The following is a 24,368-nucleotide window of genomic DNA, read 5'->3' as shown; positions in this document are numbered from 1 at the left end:
TTTCCATATCTGAAATCATGCTCCATAAAGGCCCAGTGGGGGACACACAAAAACATTCTAGAAATGCAGGGCTGCAGTATTACTATTGGTTTTACTTAAATATATGTGTGGATTATCTTGGGTGCAAAATTAGATAGTACTTGGGTCTTTCATATGGGCAGGGACCAATTTTTTTGCCCCTTTTTTGGTATCTTTAGCACCTGGGACAGTGCCTGGCACACAGTAGGTGCTAATAAATGTTTGTTGATTGATTATATATGTGTATGTAAGAATGGGAGAGTTGGGGTAGACCAAGTTAACATTATCAGGTAAAGTATTAGAAAAATCTGACTTCAAATCTGAGCATGTGGGTGCACAGATCCTGAATATGTGTTATATACACTCGCATGCATATATGCATATTTATTTATACGCAATACAGTATACAATGCACACATAGACCTGTGTAAGTATACTTGGGGGCACACATACATATATGCACATTTATGCACAATACATGTATACAACGCACACATAGACCTATGTAAATATACTCATGGGCACACATGTGTACATGCACCTATGACTAAATATATCATGCATATACACATATATACTATATCTAATTCTGTGTGTGGACAGTCTTCTAGTCTGAATTTATTTGCATGAAGAAGTTCCCAAAAAGCTATGATGTTTCTTATTTGAGTATGTGTCTGGGAGCGGGCAGGTCCTGAGGTTGTGTGAGAATGGGAGTCCTAAAGTTTCTTCTCAAGAAAGGCCCACTTTTCACACCTCAGGATTGACAAGTCCAAGGCCCTGTCCCTCCTGCTCCATGCTGCTGATATTAGCCACCCTACCAAGCAATGGTCAGTCCACAGTCGGTGGACCAAGGCCCTCATGGAAGAATTCTTCCGACAGGTATATGATCAACGTGGTTGTTCTGTTTCTCTGTCTTTCTTTTATAGGAACTTTCTTTTGCCCATACTAAAAAAGGGAGACAAAAAGCAGGAAAATGAGGTGGTGGGGATGGTCTGGGCTTTTCAATTGATTTTTGATCCCAAGTTCCTTTCCCCCACCTCTGTATTTTATAGGAATATCCACTATCCTTGTAATTGCTCTTTCAGGATTGAATACTCATCAATGGGAATAAACTGTTTTACTCTGCATATTCAAAGACAATAATAACTGGAGCTCCTTTGAATATTACTTAGATTTTCAAATGAAAGGCCCAGAGATTGCTCTGAAGTCCCTCTTTTCCTTTTCAATGGTTCCCTCCCCAACCCTGCCCCTGAGCCCTTGCCTTGCCCCTCCCAGTGACCCCTAGTTTATACCTGGAAAAGCCTCAGATTAGCTTGGAATGTTCTATCTCCCCCTACCTCCCCTCTTTCTCCTAGGGGGACAAAGAGGCAGAGCTGGGCCTGCCCTTCTCCCCACTCTGCGACCGAACTTCCACCCTGGTGGCTCAGTCCCAAATCGGTGAGTGACCACCAGGCTTTGCAGGGAGGAGAGGTTGGGGGGTGGGAGGTGGTAGTGGGGGAAAATGAAGGCCAGGGCTGGGGACTTCCTGAAGCCAGGGCCAGCTGATTTCTAAACCTTATCTGACTTCACCTGAGCCATGGTAAAATAGGGCTCCATGGGGCTGATTGATTATTAAGCCTTCTTGTATGGGAGGCCCCTAGTTCCTGCTTTGAATTGAATCAGGACCATCACCGCACCTTCACTCCCTGGTTTAACTTTTTCCCTGATCTTTCCTCTCCCCTACTCCTGCAGGATTCATTGACTTCATTGTGGAGCCCACTTTCTCTGTTCTGACTGATGTGGCTGAGAAGAGCGTTCAGCCTTTGGTTGATGAGGGTTCCAAGACAAAGCCAAAGCCTAGGTGAGGGCTACTGGGAGGAACCTTCAGTGTCCAGCTCTCAAGGGATGTCCGGGTCCTTTGGCTTTGAGTGTTAGGGAGGCCCATAGAGAAGGCAGATAGATCTGGAAGACACAGGGGTCAAATTCATGTTGCACTAATAACTGATTTCTACTTCTATTATTTTTTGGTCGTTTCTCCTCCCTTCCCCTTTCCTCTTGGCCATGTTCTAAAGTTGTGGGGGGGGGTAGGGAAGAGTAATGAGCCAGAAAGTAGTCTCCCATTCATTTGGTGCCAGGTCCAACATTCCGGGAGTCATCCAAGATCCATGGGATTGGGTGGGGGTGGGAGTAAGGGGAAGAGATTTCTGCCTAGGCTGGGACTTCCCTTGGGTGTCAGCTCTCTCTGGATGGTTCTAGGGAACCGGGTGACCTCAACCCTGACCTGGTCAGCTTTCGTACCACCTGGTCCAAGTACATCCAGGAGAACAAACAGAAATGGAAGGAACGAGCTGCTAGTGGTACGTATCAGGTCCTGGGTGGGGGAGAGAAACAGGAGAGAAAAGGAAGTGGGGCCAATATTGATTCTATTTTTCCTTAAATTGGGGACAGGGGAGAGGTTTAGCCCTTCTGGGATCCTAGTCCCCTTGTCCCCTTCCCCACCTAAGTGGGGAGGGCAGAACAAGAGAGAATTGCTTTGCAAATGAAATAGGAGACCGTCAAGCTAGATTGTAGGAAGGGGACAGTCAAGATACCATGAAAATATTACCAATAATAGCTAAAGATTCAAGTGTCCTTTCAGTCAGCCTTGTGAGGCAGGTATTTGAAGTCTTATTGTCTGCTAGTTTCAAATGGGGAAACGGACCCCAGGGAGGGTTGCCTGGGATGAGGACTGAAGGGAGGACTGAGCAGATTTTTGAGATGCTGGAAGGATTCTCTCCTGTGGGATGTAAGTTAGATAGGTGTCTGCCTAGAAGGGAAGTAGATGAGAAGGCCATGGCCTGGGACTTGGGAGGGAGAGTATCCATCTCTCATCCATCCCTGTCTCAGGCATCACCAATCAGACTTCCATCGACGAGTTGTCCCCGTGTGATGAGGAGGCTCCTTCATCGCCTGCCGAGGAGCTCAACCAGAATGGGAACCTGGATTAGCTGCCTGGGCCCCTGGCTCAGGTGAGCACAGGGGAGAGGAGGGAGTGGTTCAGCTAGTGGCAGGGCTGAGGCTGAGAAGTCCCAGAATCTCTTGGAAAAGACCTGTGCCTCTCAACGAATGTTAGAGATTCAAGTCCTTTATTTGGCAAAAGCTGAGGTCCAGAGCACAGCAGAGTATTAATGATAATGACAGCTAGCTTTTGTATAGCACATTAAGATTTGCACAGCACATAACATGGCGGGAGGCGAGGATGAAGAAATGGACACTGAGGGAAGTGACCAGTCCAAAGTCACACAGCTGGTGTCTGAAGCAAGACTTGGATCTAGTCCTGCTGATTCTGAGGGGCTGTCACTTAGCTGAATGACTGCCCGAGGTCACAGAGCAGGTTATTGGCTGAGTCCCTGATTCTCAGGCTGGTGCTCCTTCCCATCCCCACATAGCAATTCTCATTTCCATGGAGGATGGGGCTTAGATTTTAGCAAAAACCTCCCTCTGAGGAGGCAGTTAAGGAAAGCTGGATGACAGACTAGAACAAAAGAGGGAGAATCTCCTTTGGTTCCTCATTTCCCCCGGACCCCCATCGTAGGTGAGATCTCAGGATGAGAGCAGCAGGGATCAGGCGAGATGGGATCCCTGCCCACATGAGCCAGAAGGGAGGTGACTGGGTTTGGAGGGGAGTGTGTGAGATGGGATCATTTTAACATGCTCTCTTTGCCTCTCAGGTTTTAATGTAGCCCAAAGTCGTTGACGCCATCAGCACCACTCACTGGGACTGGCTCCCTCGAATGACAGATGGATCTGAGGCAGGGAAACCCGAGGGTGAAGAGAGCAGATGGATGACCCTAAAGGCCAAATGTCAGAAATTATGGGGTTGGGGGAAGGGGACATTTGGGCCTGGGCTTGAGTCTGCCACTCCCTACTAGGAAGCCCCTTGCCATCCCCCATAATGGGGCACACTTTCCTCTCAGGCAGTAGAACCCAGGGAGCTTTGTCCAATTCCTCTTTCTCTGGACTTCTCCCCCTCCCTCCCAAATATCCAGGTGTCTTCTTGTGGGGGAGAAGCTTTCTGGACTGTCTCCCACCCCAGGAATTGGGGTGGGAAAAATCAGTAATGCCAGCCCCCTCCAGTGCAATACTCTTCTTGCCTCCAAGTTTCTGAGCAATACATTTTGGGGGTCCCCTTGGGACTCCCATCCCAGATCTTTGCTGGCAGGTCTGGGCCCCAGTTTCCTCCCTCCCCCTGGGAGGGGCCAGAGCAGGACATGTGGGTCTCTGAAAGCTGGGGAGGGAGATGGTTTTCTCTTATTCACCAGGCTCCTGAAGAAGATAGCTTTCTACCTTTCCCCCCAAGTTGTTCTGACCCAGGTCCTTCTCTTCTCCTCCACTCCAATACCTTTTACTCCTGCCCTCATTCCCCAGGTATCTCTCTTCCTCTTGCCCATTTTGAATGTGATTCTGGAGCCAGGGGAGAGATTGCTGCCCACGTATATGGGTGCACCCCAGGGGCTTCAGCAGCATGAGAAAGGCTGGGGACCCAACTCCTGTTTGTATGGCTTCCCCTACATTGAGCCCAACGTCCCGCTCTCCCCAACATCAGACAACCTGGCTGGGGCGGGGGCAGCTTCCCTCCGACCAATGTCTGTAAAGTGCTTTGAGACTTCCCTGACACAAACCCCGGCAAGGACACCTTCAAACAGCACAAGCTCTAATGCTCTCCATACCATTGGGGGGGAGTGACCGGCAGCTCCTGCCAGGCACGGCCACCCTGAATGGGGGTGGCCCAGGGCTTGGATGGGCTGGCGTTTGTGTAACGGGAAGGGGGATGTGCAATCCAAAAATCCACTACCGATGACAGACCCACGCACGATATAATCAGTTCCTGGGCCCGCTCCCCTCTCCCAAATGGTTACCCACCTTGGGATGGTAATCCGGGGTAACCATAGGCAGGGGATGGGTGGGCTTGGGAAAAGTGCCCCCCTCTTCTTCCCTCCTCTCATCCCCAAGAGAAAAACCAAATTTGAGGTGACCCTGCCCTCTGTGTAAATACTGCTCAGCACATCCGTACAGTGGGCTGTGTTCCATGTGTCTTGTATCCACCATGGTTTCTTCAACATGCTGGCCTCCCTTCCTGCCCCAGCACCCTCTCCTACCTGGGGACTGGGGACAGAGGCGCATGTGACTCTCCCCACCCCCTCCTTGCAGACCACTGCTACATCCAGAGACCAATAAAGGAGGGAGACAGGGTCTGATGTTGCCGTCATCTTTCAGTCTGGGGGGCTGGGTGCAGGTATGGGATATGGGGCAGGTAAGGAGACAGGTGCGGGGATTGGGTGCAGGGTGGGGTGGTTTTTACTCGTGTCCCTGAAGAGATGGCCTAGATTCCGAGGAAGAAAGGAGGATGGTCCCGAGGAGTCCCTGTTTAAGGATCTGCAGGAAATAGCTGGACAAACTTATCCCACCCCTGCCAACTTCTAGTCTAATAGCTCCTGACCAGGAGATAGCTCGATGGTCCAGGCTGTCTTTACAGCACGTTGTAAGGGAAACAACAGTGGCCTCGGTGGAATTGGGCCCACATCTGGTCCCCTCACTGTGGCTGAGGGATTATGGACATCACTGAGCTTGCCCCTTTGTGGGCCTGCATGGCCTACTTCACAGGGCCATTGTGAAGAAAGCTCTTTATAAGCTGCTGCAAATCACAGGGTAATCGTTTGATCTCTCCTCCCACCCAACCAGAGGCACCTAAGGTGGAGACCTTGAGCTTGGATTCATCGGGGTGACTTTGGGACACTGGCTTTTTCTTTGATCCCTTTCATGTCTTGGAGAGTGGACGTGGGGATTGTAGGATTGTGTCTTAAAATTCAGAGCCTGGAAAGCCTATCCATTTGCTCATCCCCCTTGGCTTCCATGCTGGTCATCTCTGTTACTCACAGGGAGGGAGAAAGCTGGAGGTCAATAACAGTCTCTAAATCGTGGCTGATTGGAACCTGGGCTGAGACGGGCACCCAGCCACCCAAACACCTCCCCCCCCCTTTTCAGAGTCCTGGCCGGGACACCATAGAATGGCGGAATCTTAGAGTCGGAAAGGGTCTTTAAGATGACCTCGTTCATCTTCTATCTGAAACATGAATCACCTTGGCAGCTGGCCAAGGGAAGAGGTGCTGATAAGCCCACAAAGTGGGTAACAGCGGCTAACTGGTTTGGGAGCTGGGTCTCACTTGCTGGGGATGCTCGACACTTTCTGGGTTTATACGTGGAAGCTTGTCATGTCGACTTTTGATCACCAGAGGGAGGCCCCAGCTCGGTTATAGGAAGACAAGCTTTCTCCTTCCCTGACACTGCAAAGTGGCTGCCCAGCGATTCCCAAGGTCATTTTGACCTCTCCGGTGCTTTGGGGCCCAGGGCCCCGCCTATTTTCCAAAATGGCCAGGGAGACAAGTTCCTCCTAGCAAATGGATAACTCGGGTGCGAAATCCTCATCCCTCTGGCTTGAAATAAAAGCTGACCTTTGTCTTCTGGCTTGAGTGACAGGGCTGTCTCCGCAGTCCCAAGAGGCTTGCTAAGAGGTGGGGGAAGGGAGACAAGAACACTGGAGGCCCTCATATCTGGGAAAGAAAAAAGGCACCAAAGGCCCAACACCAAATTTATCACTTTTTAGAAACAAGAGTTTTCCCCCAGAAGTGAAGAAAGAAGAAAAGAACCAGCATTTGTGGGGGCTCCAGCCCCAGTCTCGATTCCTGGTCAGCTTTGTGGCCCATGGACCTGTGGGGGTGGGGAGAGGGAGACAGTGAGTCGGGGGCTGAGGAACGGTGTTCTCTGGAGTTGTTGCCCGGATTGTTTTCCTGCTTTTGGACCCATATCTAATTCCCCTCCTTCCCACTATAACTTCTGCTTAATTTCCTCTTGGTCCTCCCACTTGTTTCACCCGGGGAGAAAATTGGACATTCTGGGAGTCAGAAGGTGGATCATCTTATTCATGTCCCTTTTCCCATCAGGACCCTGGCCAAGCCGCAGTCCAGGTGCTCCTTCCTCTCTCCCCCCCCTCATTTTATAAGATGAGAAAACTGAGGGCCAGCGAGATGAAATGATGGGCCCGAGGTCACTCAGCTGGTGAGCTACAGACCTGAGGTTAGCGTTTGTGGTTGTGGATTTGGACCCAGTTCTCCCCACTCCCACACTAGCGCTCTTTCCACTATCCCACCAAAGCTTCCACAAATCTCTCTCTTTTACCTATTCCAGAGGCATCTTCTTGATGTCTAACCTCAATCCCTCCTGCTGTAGCTCCAGGCCACCTACTGTGGTTTGACCCTCAGAGGTGGTGTGGGCACCTAGAACACCCCATTCAGAGGCTGAAACCCATGGTTCCCTCCTTCCCTTCCCCAGCCCCCCCGCCGACCCTTCTGTTGGGGAGCCTCCCAGCTCCAGGGCTTATTACCTAGTCTGCCCCCCTGGAGCCTGAAGCTTGTATATGAATTGTTGGTGCCTCTGAGCTACGTTCCTCACTGCCAGTCTCCTGGATCTTGGGGATGGATTCTGGAAGCCCTGGGGAAGGGAGAAGGGTCTGCCTTGGGGAGGGGCCTCGGGGAGACTGGGCCCCTGCTGCTCCCGACTCCCCATCTCTCCTGCCCTTAGCTCTGCAGAGAAGCCTAGCTCAATTAGGGCACACTCACAAAGAGCCAACCTGGAGATTTTCCAGGAGAGAGGGCAGTGGATGGAGAGGACAGACCTGGGGAGCTGGGGAACAGCTGCTAAGAATGATATGTAAATGAGATGAAAATGTATGTAAATCTCCCTGCATTGCTGAAATACTTTGGCCTTGGGACCAGATCTCCCCTCAACCCCCCCCCCTCCCTTTTAAAGGGAAATCTCTTGGTTCCTCCCACTCCCACAGGACTAGGAGACCAGGATGTCCTCTGAAATCAATCCCCCCCCATTATTCACATACTCTGGGCAGCTCCAGTGAGGCTCAGCCTTGAATCCATTTCTGGGTCCTCACTCTCAGGCATGCAGGATTCCTGTGCTTCTTCACTCTCCGCTGCTGCTGCCTCCGTTTCCTCCCCCTGCTGCTGCTGGCCCAGGTGATGTTCCACCATCATTTGGAGCTCTTCAGAGAACGGGGAGTGCCATGGAAGGAAGACTCTGCTGAATGTGCTCTCCCAGATTAACCCTTTAATCCACTCCCCCACGCCCCAAATTCAACAATTTAGAGATCCTGACCTCTGGGAGGGGCCTCACGCTATGATATTGTACCCACTGAAATTCTTTCCCTTCCAGAGGACTGAAAAAAGGCATGAAGTGTCAACTATCGTGGGAGAAATTGAATTAGATATTGGAAAGGACTTCCCTACAGAAAAACAACAGAAAATTGGGGGAAGTAGTTTTGAGAACAGGAGAGATTCTCCTTGGACTGGGATGGATTATAAAGGATTGTGGATTTTACATATATTTATACACACATATTTATATATATATACACATACATACATGTGTATATACATGTAACACATGTATATGTATTATATAAAGGGCAGAAGGGATTATAAAATCCTGTAGGATTTAGTCTGAGAGAGAATATTGTTCAAAAGCCTCATTTATAGATGGGATAACTGAGGCCCCCCCAAGAAGTGAAAGGTGTAGCCAAAAGAAGTGTTGCCAGGGAGAGGCAGAGAGATGGGGCCAATGATACTACAGATTCTTTTTCCTGTCTCTGGAAACCAGAGGGTCTTCTCATCCATTCCCATTCAGACAGAGCTCTACCTGCCTTGGACCTGACAGATTTAAAGACCTCAAGGGAAGGAGCACAAGAGGAAATGCAAGATGGTGAGAGGAGGGTCCCCCAAACCTTTCATCGTGGGCGTGGTCCGGGTCACCTTCTTCCTCTGCCTTGGAGACATGGACAGTGTGGACTGTAAGGGACACAGAATGAAGCTGGGACCTCCAGCCCTGAGGCTTGTTCCTGCCCCTCCCCACCTGGGTTCAGCACCAGACCCCTGTCCATTGCATCACCACCATGGCACAGAGAGAGGGAGTTTGGATTATCCATTTACCTTGAACAGAGGATTTGGAAGCCGATCTTCATCGATCTCTGGGGAAGGAGTGATGGAGGAGGAAGAATCATGGAAACAGAAGTTGAGAACCAGAATTAGGAATCATTTAGTTCAGCTACCTCATTTAACAAACAAGGAAACTAAGGTCAAAGAAAGGGACTGTCATGAAGTGGCTTGGTATAGGAGCCAGGCCTAGAATTCAGGGATCCTGCCCGCCACCAGGACCCTACCTTTTCCATCATGTCTTGATGCCTCTAAAGGATGGTAAAAAAGGCAGCCAGTGGGCTTGCCACTAGGAGCAACCTTTGTTGGTATCAGGTTTTGCTGGGATAGGATTTGCTCCTTCCTCCCAGGAGCCCTCCTTAAGTCTCTTCTCCAAGCTGCATAGCTCTTAAGCTTCAGGGCTGAAATCTGGGGTTCCCATTTCTTCTGCCTTGGTCCTTATGTCTGGGACTTTTTTACTTGTCAGTCTGGAGCTATGTGTTCATCGACCAGTCCTTGCTGCTCTCCCACCTTGGTGCCTAGGACAGGGCTCTGTTCCTAGGCCAGCTTGGGCAGGGAATAGCAGGAAGGGGTCAGACCACAGCGAGCCTGTCCTGGCTTAGGATGCAGAGGGTGACTTTGAAGCTGTTTTCTCAGTGGGAGAAGCTCCTTTCTTACACTTCTCCTTTCCCTCTCTCCTGAAGGGGGTCCTTGGAGGACACCCTAGTGACTTGGAGTCCAGCTCTTTTCTGGTCTCTCTCTTGTTATTCTTTTACTCTATTCTCAAGTCTTTGGGAGCTGTGAGCGGGAGTAGGGAGAGGAAAGTCCCCCTCCCCCACAGATGTCACTGTCTCTCCTGGGGAAGGAGGGAAGGGGAGGAGCAGCAGTATCTCATACTTACTGGAGAAACCTAGTAGGCTGTTGCTGTGGCAACCAGCAAATCAGTTGACCAGCCCAATTCCTGGGGGTGTTGAGGAGGCAGGTGGTGCCCCTGCCCCTCCCACCTCTTGCTCTCATCACTAAGAAAGCAAAGGAAGTTCCCCTGCTAGCCCAGCCTGCTTAAGGCGCTCACCAAGACTTAGGATATTCCCTAATCTTATTTCTCTCCCAGGAACTAGGTACCTCCCTCTACTCCTATGAAATATAAGCTTTCAGACCCCCTTCCATTGCTTTTCTCAGTTCTGTACACCCAGCCCCTCTCCCTCAGCTTTTACTCTATTCTTGAGGCTCAGGAGGTTTGGGAGCTCCCAGCATCCCACTTCCTAACTCCGACTCTCACTTTTCCCCTGGGATTTAGGTATCCTCTCCCACAGTGGGACCCAGATATCATGCTGTGTCCAGGGGGCTTCTGAGTTACCTGGAGATGACTGGTCACTGGTCAGCACAAGGGTGGCAGGGGTGGGACGACGCCTCCGGATCTGGGAGGGTACGAAAGAGGGGGAAGTGAAGTCTTGTCAGCCAGACACTGCGGAGTCCTAGTGACCAGCAGCGCAGCACATGATGGATTGGGCCACGTTCCATTTAATTTATACTCAATATGGCCCTGTCCAAGACACACACATCACACACACGTCTGCTTTGCACAACCCAGAACAAAGAGAGGCAATGTGGAAGAATGGAGAGAGCCCCAGATCTGAAACAGGCCTGGCTCCCAGCTCTGCACTGACTATCGCAAATCCTTTAGACAAATAATTTCATCTCTTCAGCTTCCTCCTTTGCAAATTGAGGGAATGTTACCCAAACGTCCCTTTCAGTTCTAAGATGGCATTCTATGATAACTCATGACAGCTCCCTGAGCCTCAGTTTCAGTCTGTAAAATGGGAAAAACAATACTTATACTAGCCACCTTATACTACTTGCACTACGTTACACAATGTCAGTTGTGACAAATGAGACAAGTGATATCAACTGCTCCTACAAATTATAAAGCACTCTATATCATCCTTAATTATTAGTAATGGTGCTCCAAGGATCCCACAATCTATCTTCATACAACATGGTCCTTGGTAAGGACCTATATATATATAGGCAGTCTATATATTTATAACCCTCCAATACCTTTTTTGCTAATGATAAACCAGCCCTATCCCCAGGTTTAGCTTCTCCTGAATAACCCGGAACCCTTTCTATTGCCTCAATTCTCCCTTCTTGGCTTTGGCCTTTCCCTACTCAGCAGTTGCAGCATCTCCAAACTAATGTCCAGGGATCGATGGCCAGAAATAACTGGGGAGATCATGATGTTTTTCCCACCAAGCAGAAACATGGACCCTGTGTGCCAGCATCTCTAGAGAGACTCCTCACTTCGATAATGCTTATATCTCAGGGATAACATGGGAGGAGATCCAAGACCTCAAACAGGACAAATCAGCACCAGCCACTTTTCAGCTCATACTCCTGGCCGAGGCACATTTTTTCTTCAAGTTCTTGCCAGGATCAATCTCCATAATCTTGTGTCTCATCTGGTTTCTGTCCTTTTTTCCCTCAGTGTTTTTAGTCCCATTCCCATGAGCACCTTTCAGGTCCTTTCCCTAGATAATCTCCTAGATCCTGTTGTTTTCCCAGCATTTTCCTAGTCATTGCTCCTCATCCTCTATGTGTCTTCTACTCTCTCTTCTCTAGTATCCCCAAACTCTCTCTTGCTCTCTTTCCTTCCAATTATCTCTTCAAACTCTCTTCCACCAATGATCCCCAGCCACTGATCCTCTTCCTCCCAGTATCACCCTCAGGCTTTCTTCTTTTTTCCCCACAGCCACCTCTAATCCTGACATTCTTCAGTGCCCTTTCAGTCTATTTTCTTTTTGGCCACTCTTTTACTAGCATCTCTTATTTCATTTCTTCCTCAGTGTCCTCCTTCCCTCCCTAGAAAAGGTGCCTTCCCAAATGAGCCTTCAGTAACTCTAAGGAGGCTTGCAGAAAGGACACAGGATCCTAAATCATGATAGCAATATCATATAATAGGGGCAGCTATGTGGTGCAGTGGATAGAGCACCAGCCCTGAGGTCAGGAGGACCTGGGTTCAAATCTCAAATCTGGCCTCAGACACTTAACACTTCCTTGCTGTGTGATCCTGGGTGAGTCACTTAACCCCAATTGCTTCAAAAAAAACAAACAAACAAAAACCCAACAGTGATACATAACTGTAGAAATATAACAAAGACATCTGCTTATATTTCTACAATGTTTTCAGGTTTGTAAAGTGCTTAGACTTTACATATATCCTCATTTATTCCTCATAAACAATCTTTTGGCGTAGGTAGTATGGATTTCATTACACCCATTCTGTAGAAGGGACAAAGCTCAGGAGTTATATGCCTTTCCCAAGGTCATGCCAGTAGTGTAAGACTTGAGCAGTCTAACCCAAACTCTAAGTCTAGTGCTCTTTCCATTACATCAGGACCTTGGTTAGGGCATTGAGTGTGGCTGGGAAATCTTGTACCTTACTCACGACCCTCTCATTCACCTATAGTCACTGTAACAATCTCTTATCTGACCTCACCCAAACTCCCGTTCCTTTGACAAGTTGCCAATAGGGCTGGCTATTCTGAAAGTGACCCTTAGAGATGTAGATTTCTCATTTTCTTGGCACTATATTAGTGTGGAAGAATGAGAGAAAGAAAGGGGCTGGACAGAACCGGGAGGGATTATCCAGTCTTGAGAGAAATTGGAGTGGGGAGGTGGTGTTGAGGTGAGGGCAAATGACTATTCTGGACCAAGGTGCTGGGATACAAAGACAAATGAATTTAGATTTTCAAGTCTCTTAACAGTTTTGGATTCTTATCAGTATATATATATATATATATATATATATATATATATATATATATATATATATATATATAAAAGATCTTCTTCCAATGCACAAAATGCCCTTTTGCTAGTTAGGACTTCTCAGGAGAATAATGGGAACAACTCGGGGGAGTTGGAAAAGGAGTTGGGAGTTGTGGGGAATGTGAGATGAGGTGGTAATAAGACATTTCCTCTCCCTGGGGTCATATGCCTCTTTTATCAAATTCAATCTTCTTTTCTGTACCAACTCATGTTGTTGTTATTCAGTTATTTTTCACTCATGTCTGACTTTGTGACTCTATTCAGAATTTTCTTGGCAAAGATACCGAGCTGTTTTACCATTTCCTTTTCTGTCTCATTTTACAGATGAGGAAACTGAGGCAAAAAGGATTAAGGGACATGACCAGTTTCACACAGCTACTAATCAGCTCATGCCCTTTTACAAAGGGGACCTCAACATGTATATGTACATATTTACTTAATCTCAAGTATTTAAGTACTTAAATTTAAGTACACAGTTACTTAATCTTTTCATTTTATATGACTTATTCCTCCACTTTATCTCAGCAGCACACAAAGATGGCCATACCCTTTCATCATCATTCCATCAATTTCATGCTCAAGAACTGAAATTATTTGATCACAGCTTGCTGTCATTCCATCTTTTCCTATGTCTCATTCCCCTCAATCTCCTCTTCATCTTTATCATGACTTTTACTCTCTGTACCCCTCTGTATTGTGCCAGCCCACCACCTCTACTCTGCTTTACTTTTCCCTTCCACATCTTTAGAGAACCAGTCCAATTTCACATCATCCTCTATCCTCCACTCCCTCACTCTCTTGTCTTACTGCTGTTCGGGCCCTGACAAACTGGATTATTCCCCTACCATTTGCCTCCTCTTCTATTTATGCACTCCTGAATGGAGCTGATGGAAAATTTGAAACCAACCACACTGCAAATTTATGTTATTTAATCTCTTAACTGGGCTCTCATTGAAGCAAGACAGTCCTTTTTCTCTTCCCTAATTCTTTCTCTATTCCACTTCCAACAGAGGCTAACCAAATCCTATCTTCTCTCCCATATTACCTCTCCTCCTCCCTTTAGCCGAGATGCTTTATTGAATATGACACTATTTGCTGAGAACTCTTTTCTCTCCTCCACATCTGACAATTTGTCCTCTTCATCTCACAACACCATGACTTCATTTCCCTCATTTTTCCTTTACTTCAGTCTCTGATGAAGATACAGCCCTTCTTTTCATCAATGCCAAGTCCTCTAGATGGCCCTTTGATCTTATTCTCTACTGCCTTCTCCAGCAGATTAATTCTATTATCATTATCTACTCTCAATAATTTTTCCCTCCCCCTATCTAAGTCTCATTTCTTTGATGCCTTTAAATACACTCAGCTCTCATTTACCCTTAGACAATCCTCATTAGGTCCCACCAACTTTCCTAACTAGCCTCCTATAAGTAGAGTGGATCAATGGAAAGAACTATGTGAATTAGAGAATTTAGGTTCAATCCATATTGCTTTATTTATTAAGGACTCAGTTTCTTGTTTGTAAAATGAGGGGGTTAGACTTGATACTCTCTGACCTACCTTCTGGATTCTATGGCAATGATGCTATGATCTTTTTCAATCTCAGTTTAATTCCTTTGAAAAGCCATCTATATTAGATGTCTCCAGTCCACATGCTCTAAAACACCATACAATCTGCCTTCGGACTTCATCATTCCACTAAGGCTTCTCCCTCCCAAGTTACATATCTTAATTGTCAAATCTAACTATCTCTTCTCCATCCTTATTTTCCTTGACCCCTGTGCAGCATGTGACATTAACTGTTCTCTCTTTTTGGATATTTCTGAATTTACTGCTTCCCCCATCTAATTTTCTGTTTAATTCTTTTCAGGCTCTTTTGCTGATTCATCATCCATGTCATATCTCTTAACTGTGAGTGTACCCAAAGCTTTGTCCTGCACTGTCTTCTATTTTCTTCCTGCACCTTCTCTTAGTGATCTCATCAGCTCCCATGGGTACAATTATCATCTCTATACTGATGACTACCAGTTCTAGTTTACTCTTCTCCTGTGCTGCAATCCTGCATCACAAACTGCTTTTTGGATGTTTCAAAGTGGATGTCTTTCGGGCATCTCAAGCTTAACATGTCCAAAACATGTCATTATCTCTTTCCCTTCACTACTCTCTCCTGCCTCCTCTTGGACCCTGTTAATGTTCAGCATTTAAAACTCTTCATAACCTGGTCTTTCCCTAATTTTCTCCTCTTAAACTCTGAATCTGCTAGCCATCCTGGCCAAATCAACGTTACCTATTCACTGTATTCACTCTTCTGTTTCTCCCTAGGCTATCCATCATGCCTGGAATTCACTCCTTCCTCCCTCTGCTTCTTGGAACCTTTGGTTTCCTTCAACACTTAGCTTAGGTGCCACATTCTACATGAAGCCTCTTCTGATCATCTTCCTTCCCTAACTACTTTGATTTCAGTTTGCATACATTATGCATATATTTTATATATCTATATCTATATCTATATCTATAGCTATCTATCTATCTATCTATCTATCTATCTATCTATCTATCTATCTATCTATCTATCTACCTAGTCTTCTGCATTTAGAATGTAAGCTCCTTGAGAGCAGGGACTGTTAGTTTTGTATCCTGATGACTTTGTACAGTGCCTAGGACATAGTAAACAGTTAAATGATTGTTGATTGATGGATGACATTTCAAGGTTTCTGACAAAACCAATCTGATTTATATGTGTACCCATACAAACAGCCATGTGGTTAGTGGCACACCCATCTGTATATCCTAATCTTGTGTGTATGAATGAGTTCTGGAGCCACTGAGGGATAATGGAAAAAAATACTAGCGTTATAGACAGAGGATCTGGATTGGAAAACTACACCCCCTCTCTCCCTTGTCTCTTTCCTTTTTTCCTTCCCTTCTCCCTCTCTTTTTCTTTTTTCCTACTCCTTCCCTTCCGTTTTTGCCTCCTTGTCTTTTCCTTTTCTTTCATTTTCTTTCTCCTTCTCTTTCCCTCCTTTCTTCTTTTTCCTTTTCTTCCTTCTTCTCCTTTTTACTTTCCCTTTCCTCCTTTCCTCCAATGTATTACACAGCTAGAATTAGGTTTGATCTTAAAAGGTAGTTCTGCCAATTCCCTAATTTTGCTGATAAACTGAGATCTTAGGTTGAATGATTTATCCAAGGTCACTCAGAGAGTGACAAAGCCAAGGTTTGAATTCAAGTCTTCTAATTTTAGAATAATCTGTTGCAAAGAATTCTAGATTTTGAGTAAGAGCATCTGAGTTCAAATCCTAGCTCTTCTACTCACTACTTAAGATTTTGGGTAAGTCACTGAATTTAGTTTTCTCATTTGGAGAAGGTTGGACTGAAGCTTTGAGGTTCCTTCCATCTATCCTGCTCCTTAGCTCATGCCAGGAATCAATTCTATCCCTCACCCCAAGCTCCCATTTCTTTAGTCCTTCTCTTCTTTCAGTGTCTGACTTAGGTGCTACCTCTTCCTTACAGCCTTTTTTGATATCTGTACTCATCAGTTTTCCTAGCTAAAATTAAATTCTCAAAATCTAGAGTTCTTATTACATATAATGTGGGTCTTTGGTCCTTTGTAAACAGAGACTGTTATACCTATGTCTCCCCAGTGCCCAGAGTGCTTGGCACATAGCAGACCACTTCAGCAAAGACTTCCCATTGACCTGAGCTATTCCATAGACTTACAAAGCTTCCTCAAAGCTCCCAGAAACTTCCAAGTCTGGATTTATGCCCAGATTAATCTGCAGATGGTTGGCAGACAACTCAATGACTTTGAGGTCTTCTTCCTACCTCTTGCCTCATTGGACAGAGCCCACCAAATTCCTGAGTCCTTCCCCTGGATTTGTAGCCAGGAGACAAGCTTTAAATCTCTTCTCCTATCACTTAGTATCTATGTGGCAATGAATAGGTCATTTTGGTGTCATGGAAAGGAAGTGGAATCCGGATTCAGAAGCAATGACCTTGGACAAGTCTTTTGTATGAGTTTTGTTACTTGTAAAATGAAGGAAATAGATTTTGATATGTTTTTTTGACCTTTCTGGGTCTCAAAATCTCAAAAACCAGAAATAATTATACTATGCTACTTATTTTGCAGGATTGTAGCGAGGAAAAGGTTATATAAACCAAAACATATTATATGTGTTATAATAATCATTTCCCTCCGAGATTGTCCCATTAGCTTAGCCAGCTATTCTCCTAAAGCTCTAGGGTGATACCTCAGCAGGAGAGAATGAAGTTAGACTGGAGGAAGAATTTTAAACTAAAAAGATACAGGTTTACTGAAGACTGGAAAGAGCTTCTCTCTCTTGGCTGGTTCCTCTTACTTTTCCATCTCCATCCCCGAGGGCCCTTAACCTGGCTGCTGCTTGTACCTTTGTAAATCCCCTCCCCTCCTCCTTTTCTTCCTCTCTCCAACCACACACACCTGCCTCCCCCAACCACAAACAAAGAATAAACCCATGACAGTGGGATGAAGAGACCAGCTGGAGGCAGATCATGTTAGTTCTGCCTGGCTCTCCACCCCCAGCACACATGGTCTCTTATCACCAGTCTCCTCATTGTGAGCCAGAGGTCATCTTCCTTATCTCTGTATCTTTTGGGAAGTGGAAGAAAATAGATGGATGTTGGATTAGGGATAGAACCCTTCAGTTATCCCCCCCCCCAGCCCCACCCTGGGGGAATGTTCTTCCTGAGGCCTAATCACATATTTTGCAACTGGCATGGCTTATTCTATGGCTGATAGAGAAAGACTGGAATATCTGGCCATCTGTATGAGACAGGGTTCTGTTCATCTCTCAGAGAAAGCGGGGAAGGCCCATATGACCTCCCTACTTTTCCAGTGGGTATCTGGGGAATACCTGCTTTAGAGACTTAAAGAGGAGGGGAAGGGAAGGAGAGTGGGAGAGGGCAATACTTCTTCCTTCACATTTAGAGGTCTGTTTTGCCAAACAACTGGAGCAGAAAGAACATTCTCCCTTCAGGATCCCGGGGAGCACAGCTGGGAGTTTTTCCAGGTAAAGAAACCTCTAGACCTAACACAGAAAAGAGGGGTGATGTATGTGTCAGAAACTACAACTTATATTGGATGGATCTGGGATTGAATTGATTGAGGACAACTCTGAGAGTCTTAGGGAGAGCACAGATTAGATACAAAACTAATTAACTCTGTGATTTGGTGGTGTGTGTGGTAGGATTTTCACTCTACTTCCAATAGTACTGGCTGGAAGCCCTTTGCCAGCACAATGGTCCCAGCCCTCCTCACCCTTTGGCCTCCTGTCCAGTCTACCCTCCCACCCCCCTTCTCTCTGTCAGGCTGCTCCAAGCTAAAAATAGCTCAGGTCAGGCAACTCTAGGCCTGGCTATGTCACCTACTCTTTTGGTCAAATCCAGAGGTGGGGGAAGATCCCAGAGAAGCAGGCATCATTTGCATGTGGCATCCTTCTCATCTGCATATTATTTAACTCAGACCCTTGCAACCCCTCCCAAGGTTCTGTTCCTTACCACTCAAGGCCCATGAAAGACCTTTTCCTCAGTAAGTCAATTATTCCTACATCCTTTTGGGATGAGGGTCCAGATGTTCATTTCTCCACCCTAGGCGAAGAGAACTTCAGAAGACAGACGACAACGCTCCTCAGAGCAGGCTGCCCAGCTCCCTGCTTACTCCAAGTCTTTGCCCCTCAACTCTCCTTCCCATCACTCTTCTTCCAGGACAAAAAGCTGGGGCTACATTTCTCCCTCCTCCCTCTCCCTTTCTCCCTCAATACCCCCTCCTCGTTATTTTGGGTTCTCTCACCAACTTAATTCCCTCCTATGAAACTGTGGGAGACCCTTAGTCCCCCACCCAGTTCCTTTAAAAACCGGGGAAGGGTGGGAGGAAGGGCAGGGTAAGCGAAGGGAAAGGGGCTGTAGGGACAGAACCAGCATCTTTCCTCCCATCCCCCTCCTCCCTTAACAAGGCTGGGGAGGGAGCTGGTCTGTGCCGTCTGTCTCTGAGGAGGGGGGAGGCAGCGAGAAAAAGAGTGGGAGCGTCTGTCCATCTGTCTCCCAACGGTCCGAATGGGCTTGTGGCTCTGAGTATATGTGAGGGATGGGGAGGGGGTCATCCGATTGTTAAACAGCAATTCTTTTCCATCACGCCCCTCCAGCATAGGGGTACAACAGTAGGCAGAGGGGCAAGGGGGGCGCCCTCTCAGGACGGTAGACCTTTTTGCTCCCCGACTTCCAGAAAGAGCCGAAGTCTCTCTATTCTTAGCTCTGTCCAGCCGAGTGTAGCCACTGCCTCCCCCGCCCTGGGGATGCTACTCCTCCCGGGTCTCTCGGCCCAACAAAGCCTCCCTGCTCCCCACCTGCTCCGCCGCCTCCGGGTCCAGGTGTGGCTCCAGCAGCGGGACGGTGAACTGGATCTTCCGGGGACTGTTGTCTTGCTCCATGGCCGGGGCGCCGGGGACACCTGGGTCCTTCTGGTGAAAGAAAGCCGGCGCTGCAGTGGAGGTGGGGGATGGGGCGGCTCCCGGAGCGCACGAGGGACTAGCCAGCCGCCTCTCGTTGGCTGCCTTTGCCCCCGGTGGCTGCCCTAGCAGCCGGCCCGGTCGCTGCTCCGGTTCTGCTCTGGGAGCCTCACTCCCTGGGATTCAGCTGCAGCCGATTGGCTCCGTACCCCTTCCTCCCAGAACCCCCACCCGCCCCCAAATCTTAACCCTGTCGGGTCCGCGCCAGCGGGGGTCACCACCGGGGTGCCGCGGGCTGGGGGTGTGGCCTTCTACCAAAGAGTGGCTGGAAGGGACAGGGCAAGAGCTTGGACCGGGACTCGGGAATCTGAGTCCAGCCGGGCGGAGCCCGAACCCGAGTATTTATCCAGGTTGGGCAGGTTTTTAAGGGGATATAGCTGGGGCTGGGAGCGGGGGCGGGAACCAATGCATAGTTTAATAAATATCCTTTAGGCCATTATCCTATGAAGATGCAAGACAAAAGGGGCTTTGATTTGTGGTAGGAAGGACTAGGGTTAGACATTGGTGAGGACTTTCCATAAAGGGGCGGGGCTCTGTGCTTAGTTTCCTGAGATTTTTTCAAATACTGCTCTAAAGCAGAGAGATGGATGGGATGACCTCAGGAAGATCCGCTAATCCTGTAGTATCACCTGGTGAAGAAGTACTCATGCCTTGTGCTGGACCTGGAGGAGAAGGAAGGCTAAGGGATACAGATACAGGAGATTCAGCTTGGAGGAGGAGGAGGGGCGCATGTATGTGGGGGGAGGGCGGTGTTGGGGAGAGAGGTAAGAGTGCTTGTGAAATGGATGGACCATTTCCCTCCTTTATTGAATTATGGGCCTTGAAAAGTAGGAAAAGATGGAACTGGGGAGAGGAAGGGAGTCTAACCTGGATCTCCTTATGATGAAGTGGGGACAGAATAAAGAGTAAAGTAAAGAGTGAGGAAAGGAAGTTAGGCTATCGGACTACTGGAAGAACTTTTTCCACAGGAAGGGAAAAGGTGGTATCTAGTCATACCTAAGGCATGAGGATTACAGGGGAATCTTATTTCTCAGAGGAGAAGGAAGATAAGTGGAATCTTGGGAAGAGGCTGCCTCACAAGACTGTTAGAAGAAAAGGACTTTTCCTTACTGAAAGTGGGACAGGCTGAGGAACCAAAGACAAAGACGGGGGCAATGGGGATTTCTGTTAATTTGACATTAAAAGGCCAATATGGAAATGAAATGTGGAAAATGTGCAAACTGAAGCTCATGAATCAGTCATTTTCTCTTGAGGCTTTAGGGAGCAATTCTCCTTCTGTGGGGTTATTCCGCAACCCTCCTGAGCTGTCCCCACCTCCCTGACATCTCCTTGTTTTGGATCTCCTTCCACACCCACCTCCCAAAATAACCTCTGCTCTCTCTCCAACCTGCCCAGACCATATCTCTTTACACATACTTCTAAAGGCTCAGTTTTCTTCAGTACACTGTGTGGGTGCTGGGGTGAAGGCCAAGGATCCCAGAGGGACTGTTGACTCCCTAGGGACTGACTGACTCTCATTTTCATATTAATTGGCCTCTCATTTTCACTTCATGAACTCAAAACAGAGACTCACAGGACTCTTCTACAGCCCAAGTTTTCCCTAAAGAGACACTAGTTTTCTTCCCTTCCCTGGATCCTCCTGAGCTCACTCAGCCTGGGAAAACAGCTGTCTGGGCTTCACTAACTGGGCATGAGCAGCTTTTGGATCTGTCCCCATCCCTCCCCCCATCCCTCCCCCTATCCTTCCCCTCCTTTTTTCTCCCACCATAGTAACTGTGAGCTGTTTTAGCATGCCAGCTGTCCATTACAACAGGAGGGACTGAGGGAAGACCTTAGGTAGAACCCTTAGGGTGGGTGGGGAGCCGCTGAAACAGGCAGTGGAGGAGGATTGGCTCCTGACTTTCTGGGGAGTTGCTTTGATGCCTGTCCTCGTGGCTCTGTTCCTTTTCCCACTCCCACCCCAGATAGGACTCACTATTTAGAAGTGTGTGTGTGTGTGTGTGTGTGTGTGTGTGTGTGTGTGTGTGTACTCAGAGATATCCTACTTATAACCTACTTAGTCACAGAATCACAGAATGTGAGAGTCAGAAGACACTTTAAAATTATCTTGTTCAACCTGGTCATATTGTAGATGAGGACTCAGATTCAGATATGTGACATGATTTGTCATTAGGCCCCCCTTTCTGATCCCCTAGGATTGTCTTATTTCTAGGTTGGATAATGTTAGCTGGTGGTGAAACTCTGTGGATCCATCTCAAGAGATCTATCACCTGAATGGGAAAAAAATATCTCCCCTCTGGTTTTCCTTGTAATCCCGTGTGTTTGAAAACATTATTCTGAGGCAGGTCTCATAAACTTCACTCCACTGCCTTTTTTTTTCTGTATGTTTAGGACACACAAAAATTGAGAACCCCTAGTTTTGGGTGGTATAGAAAGGGGTACTTATTCTTTCTTTGCAATGTCAAAACAAGCTGGAAGTTCTGTCTAGAGTTTCATCTTCTCTGCTGTTTCCAAAGCCCTAGGTTTTCATAAAATCCTGAAGACCAAATGACAGAAAGGATAACACCCCCAGTATATGGAAGGTTTGATATTGCAGAGGAGGATGGGGTGGAAATAAGGGGATTCTGCGAGCAGCAGGTGCAGGGGTGGGAATAGGGAGAGATAATCTGGGGGTGCTCTTAAGAGCGCTTTGTGAGAGGGGATTTCTGATATGGATGGGAGAAAAGGAGTGTGGGAGGGAGGGAAGGAGAGAATATGAAGTAGAGCTGTGGAGGAGTGAGGATGTGTATGTGAGCATGTGTGTGCACGTGTGTATGCATGTGTAACTATGTATTGTGGAGGTATTGAAAAAAATGTGTAACTATTTACAGGAGAGAAGAGATCAATTAGTGCAACCCTATCATTTTACAAAGGAGAATGACTTGCCTAGGGTCACACAGATGGCAGAAAATAGCCCCTGTCTCTTGATTCTACATTCAGTGTTTTCCTTGACATTTAACTTCTATTGTTCTGTGTGTGTATGTTTGTTATGTATTGTTTGTGTGTTGAGAGTAGGCAATAGAGCCCATGTGATCTTATGATATGAAAGTGACTGAGTACAAGGTTGAGCTCATTGTGTTTTTGAGTTTGCCTCTATTTTTAATGGGATTTTTTTGGGGGTCTGTCAGTAATAGGTGTGTGTGTGGGGTCCTCTGAGCTTCATTTAGCTAGAAGATATGTATGCCAAAAACCTTCTAGTTCCAGAAATAAATAACAGAAGGCCTCATCACTTGGTACCAAAGGGCACCTTCGGGCAAAACCTACACCAACTTTTCCCTCCCACCAGATTTCTCTTTACTAACTTCTCTAACACTGGGTTAAAAGTCTAGATCAATTTGATCTAATCAAATATGTACACATATGCACTTTGCAAAATTACTTAAAACAAGTGAACCATTCTTATTGTCTCTGCCCTTTCCCAGCTGTTGTGGAGGAAAAATAAATCCCCTTTTCAACTGGGAAAATTTCTTCTCTCTCAGTTCTGAGCAATACACTTATAGACCAACAAGCTCATGATGAATGGCAGTTTGCTATTGTGTTTTTAAATTGTGTTTTTTTTTTTTAAACTAGAAATATCACAGAAATAAAAGCAAACAATTAAAGAAATATATTTCCAAATGTTGGCTGCTATGACTGACTGGCAGTGGAGTAGAGGATAATCAGTGGTTTTCCCTCTCCCCTCATCCTCACAGAATGGGAGGGAAAAGTTGAAAGAGAATAATAGATCGGTAGATGGGGAGTGGTTCCCTGATCTAGGGAAGAAGTGTGTTTGGGGTTATGCAGCAGAGGGGAAAACCTATTATGGACTGGGTTCCAAGTATCTAACTACCCAGCATGCTGGTGTCTAACCACTGCTCTACTTTACCCCAATTTCCATTGCTTTGTTTCTACACTCTGTTTGGCAGTCATAAGCAACTCAGTTCTGTCTTCTGCTCTATTCCTTCCCACCTAAGTGTCCTGGCAAAAGGTGTGGCCGATAGGCCACGTTGTGGATTCCCAGAGAGCTCCATCATTCTGTTCCATCTGCCTGGTGACCTGGGCTTATCTTATCCTTGACTCAAGAAGTTCTTTTCAAAGCTACTAGGGCTTGGAAATTTCTGCAGTTTCTGGGAGTGATCCATTCACCTTCTGTAGTTTTTGGATCAAGTTCCTATAAGCAGTATGGCATCTGAAAGGACAAGGATATGTTGGGTCTTTATCTGTGAGTAGGCGTGTGTGTGTGTGTGTGTGTGTGTGTGTGTGTGTGTGTGTGTGTTTAGTGAGGAACCTCATGAGGAGCCTGTCCTTGGTTCTGTAGGGAGAGACTCATGACCTGATAATTCCCCTTCTAGGTGCTTTCTGGGTACAACCCATCCTGCTGGGAAAAGGGGAAGGTCTGTACATTTAGAAAAATCAGCTGGCTCATGTATACTCAGAGTGAGGGTGCTGGTGGGTGTGTGCATGCTTGTACACCCCACTTTAGTCACTGACAGTGCTGGAGCAGTATGCAGGGGCTGCTCTGAGTAGGAGCATTCCCAGGTCTATAAAATATTTAAAGCTACAGTGACAGTGATGCCCGAATGCAGCCACTTAAATAGCCTCTCCTTTCCTCATCTCTGTCCTCTTTTCCCTCCCTCATTTCCACAGAGGCTGCTGGGGTGAGGAAGAAAGCCCAGAGTCAGGATCTGCTTTGCTTCATTACCCCAACCCCAATCCTCCAAACTGCTGCCAACCCTTCTCACTTCCTCCAGTGAGTGAATGTCTTCCCTTTACTGAATCCAAACCAAATGCTTTAGCTTGCCATTCAAAGCTCTTTGCAGTGTGGTTCCAACCTACCTTTCCAAACCTATCTCTCTGCACAAACCTGCCACTGTAGCCAAACTGTCTCCTTTGCTGTTTTCCTGAGCATGCCCAATACTTTTCAAGCTTTCTTTTCTCCCTAGACTCATAGGAACTAGCTCTGGAAGAGACC

At 47.0% G+C, this 24,368-nt stretch overlaps 2 protein-coding genes across 5 annotated transcripts in view; one reads left to right on the top strand and one right to left on the bottom strand.

The window, feature by feature from the left end:
- Positions 1-5,229, top strand: part of PDE1B (phosphodiesterase 1B) — a 36,398-nt gene extending 31,169 nt beyond the window's left edge. For both annotated transcript variants that reach the window (XM_074270117.1, XM_074270118.1), the window contains 6 exons: positions 777-897; positions 1,374-1,455; positions 1,750-1,858; positions 2,254-2,354; positions 2,884-3,005; positions 3,708-5,229. In XM_074270117.1, coding sequence (XP_074126218.1) covers positions 777-897; positions 1,374-1,455; positions 1,750-1,858; positions 2,254-2,354; positions 2,884-2,984 — 514 coding nt within the window. In that variant the 3' untranslated portion in view covers positions 2,985-3,005; positions 3,708-5,229. The remainder of the gene's footprint in view (positions 1-776; positions 898-1,373; positions 1,456-1,749; positions 1,859-2,253; positions 2,355-2,883; positions 3,006-3,707) is intronic.
- PPP1R1A (protein phosphatase 1 regulatory inhibitor subunit 1A) lies at positions 3,109-19,727 on the bottom strand. Of its 3 annotated transcripts, XR_012482557.1 has the most exons (8): positions 19,217-19,726; positions 10,369-10,429; positions 9,030-9,067; positions 8,825-8,888; positions 7,928-8,086; positions 7,418-7,524; positions 7,213-7,310; positions 6,613-6,744 (listed from the first exon to the last, which is right to left on the bottom strand). XR_012482557.1 is itself a non-coding variant. In XM_074270121.1 (7 exons), the coding sequence occupies exons 1-6, from the start codon at positions 19,298-19,300 to the stop codon at positions 7,418-7,420; spliced, it is 513 nt and encodes a 170-aa protein (XP_074126222.1). In that variant the 5' UTR covers positions 19,301-19,727; the 3' UTR covers positions 3,109-6,744. The 3 variants fall into 3 exon arrangements, 2 of the variants coding, with proteins under 2 accessions (XP_074126222.1, XP_074126221.1); XM_074270121.1 differs by lacking the exon at positions 7,213-7,310 and having other exon boundaries at positions 3,109-6,744; positions 19,217-19,727; XM_074270120.1 differs by lacking the exons at positions 7,213-7,310; positions 7,418-7,524 and having other exon boundaries at positions 6,410-6,744.
- Between the last annotated feature and the right edge of the window lie 4,641 nt (positions 19,728-24,368).

This window comes from Sminthopsis crassicaudata, chromosome 5, assembly GCF_048593235.1.
Source record: "Sminthopsis crassicaudata isolate SCR6 chromosome 5, ASM4859323v1, whole genome shotgun sequence".
Taxonomy (NCBI): Eukaryota; Metazoa; Chordata; class Mammalia; order Dasyuromorphia; family Dasyuridae; genus Sminthopsis; species Sminthopsis crassicaudata.
This window is presented reverse-complemented; position numbering and strand designations above follow the sequence as displayed.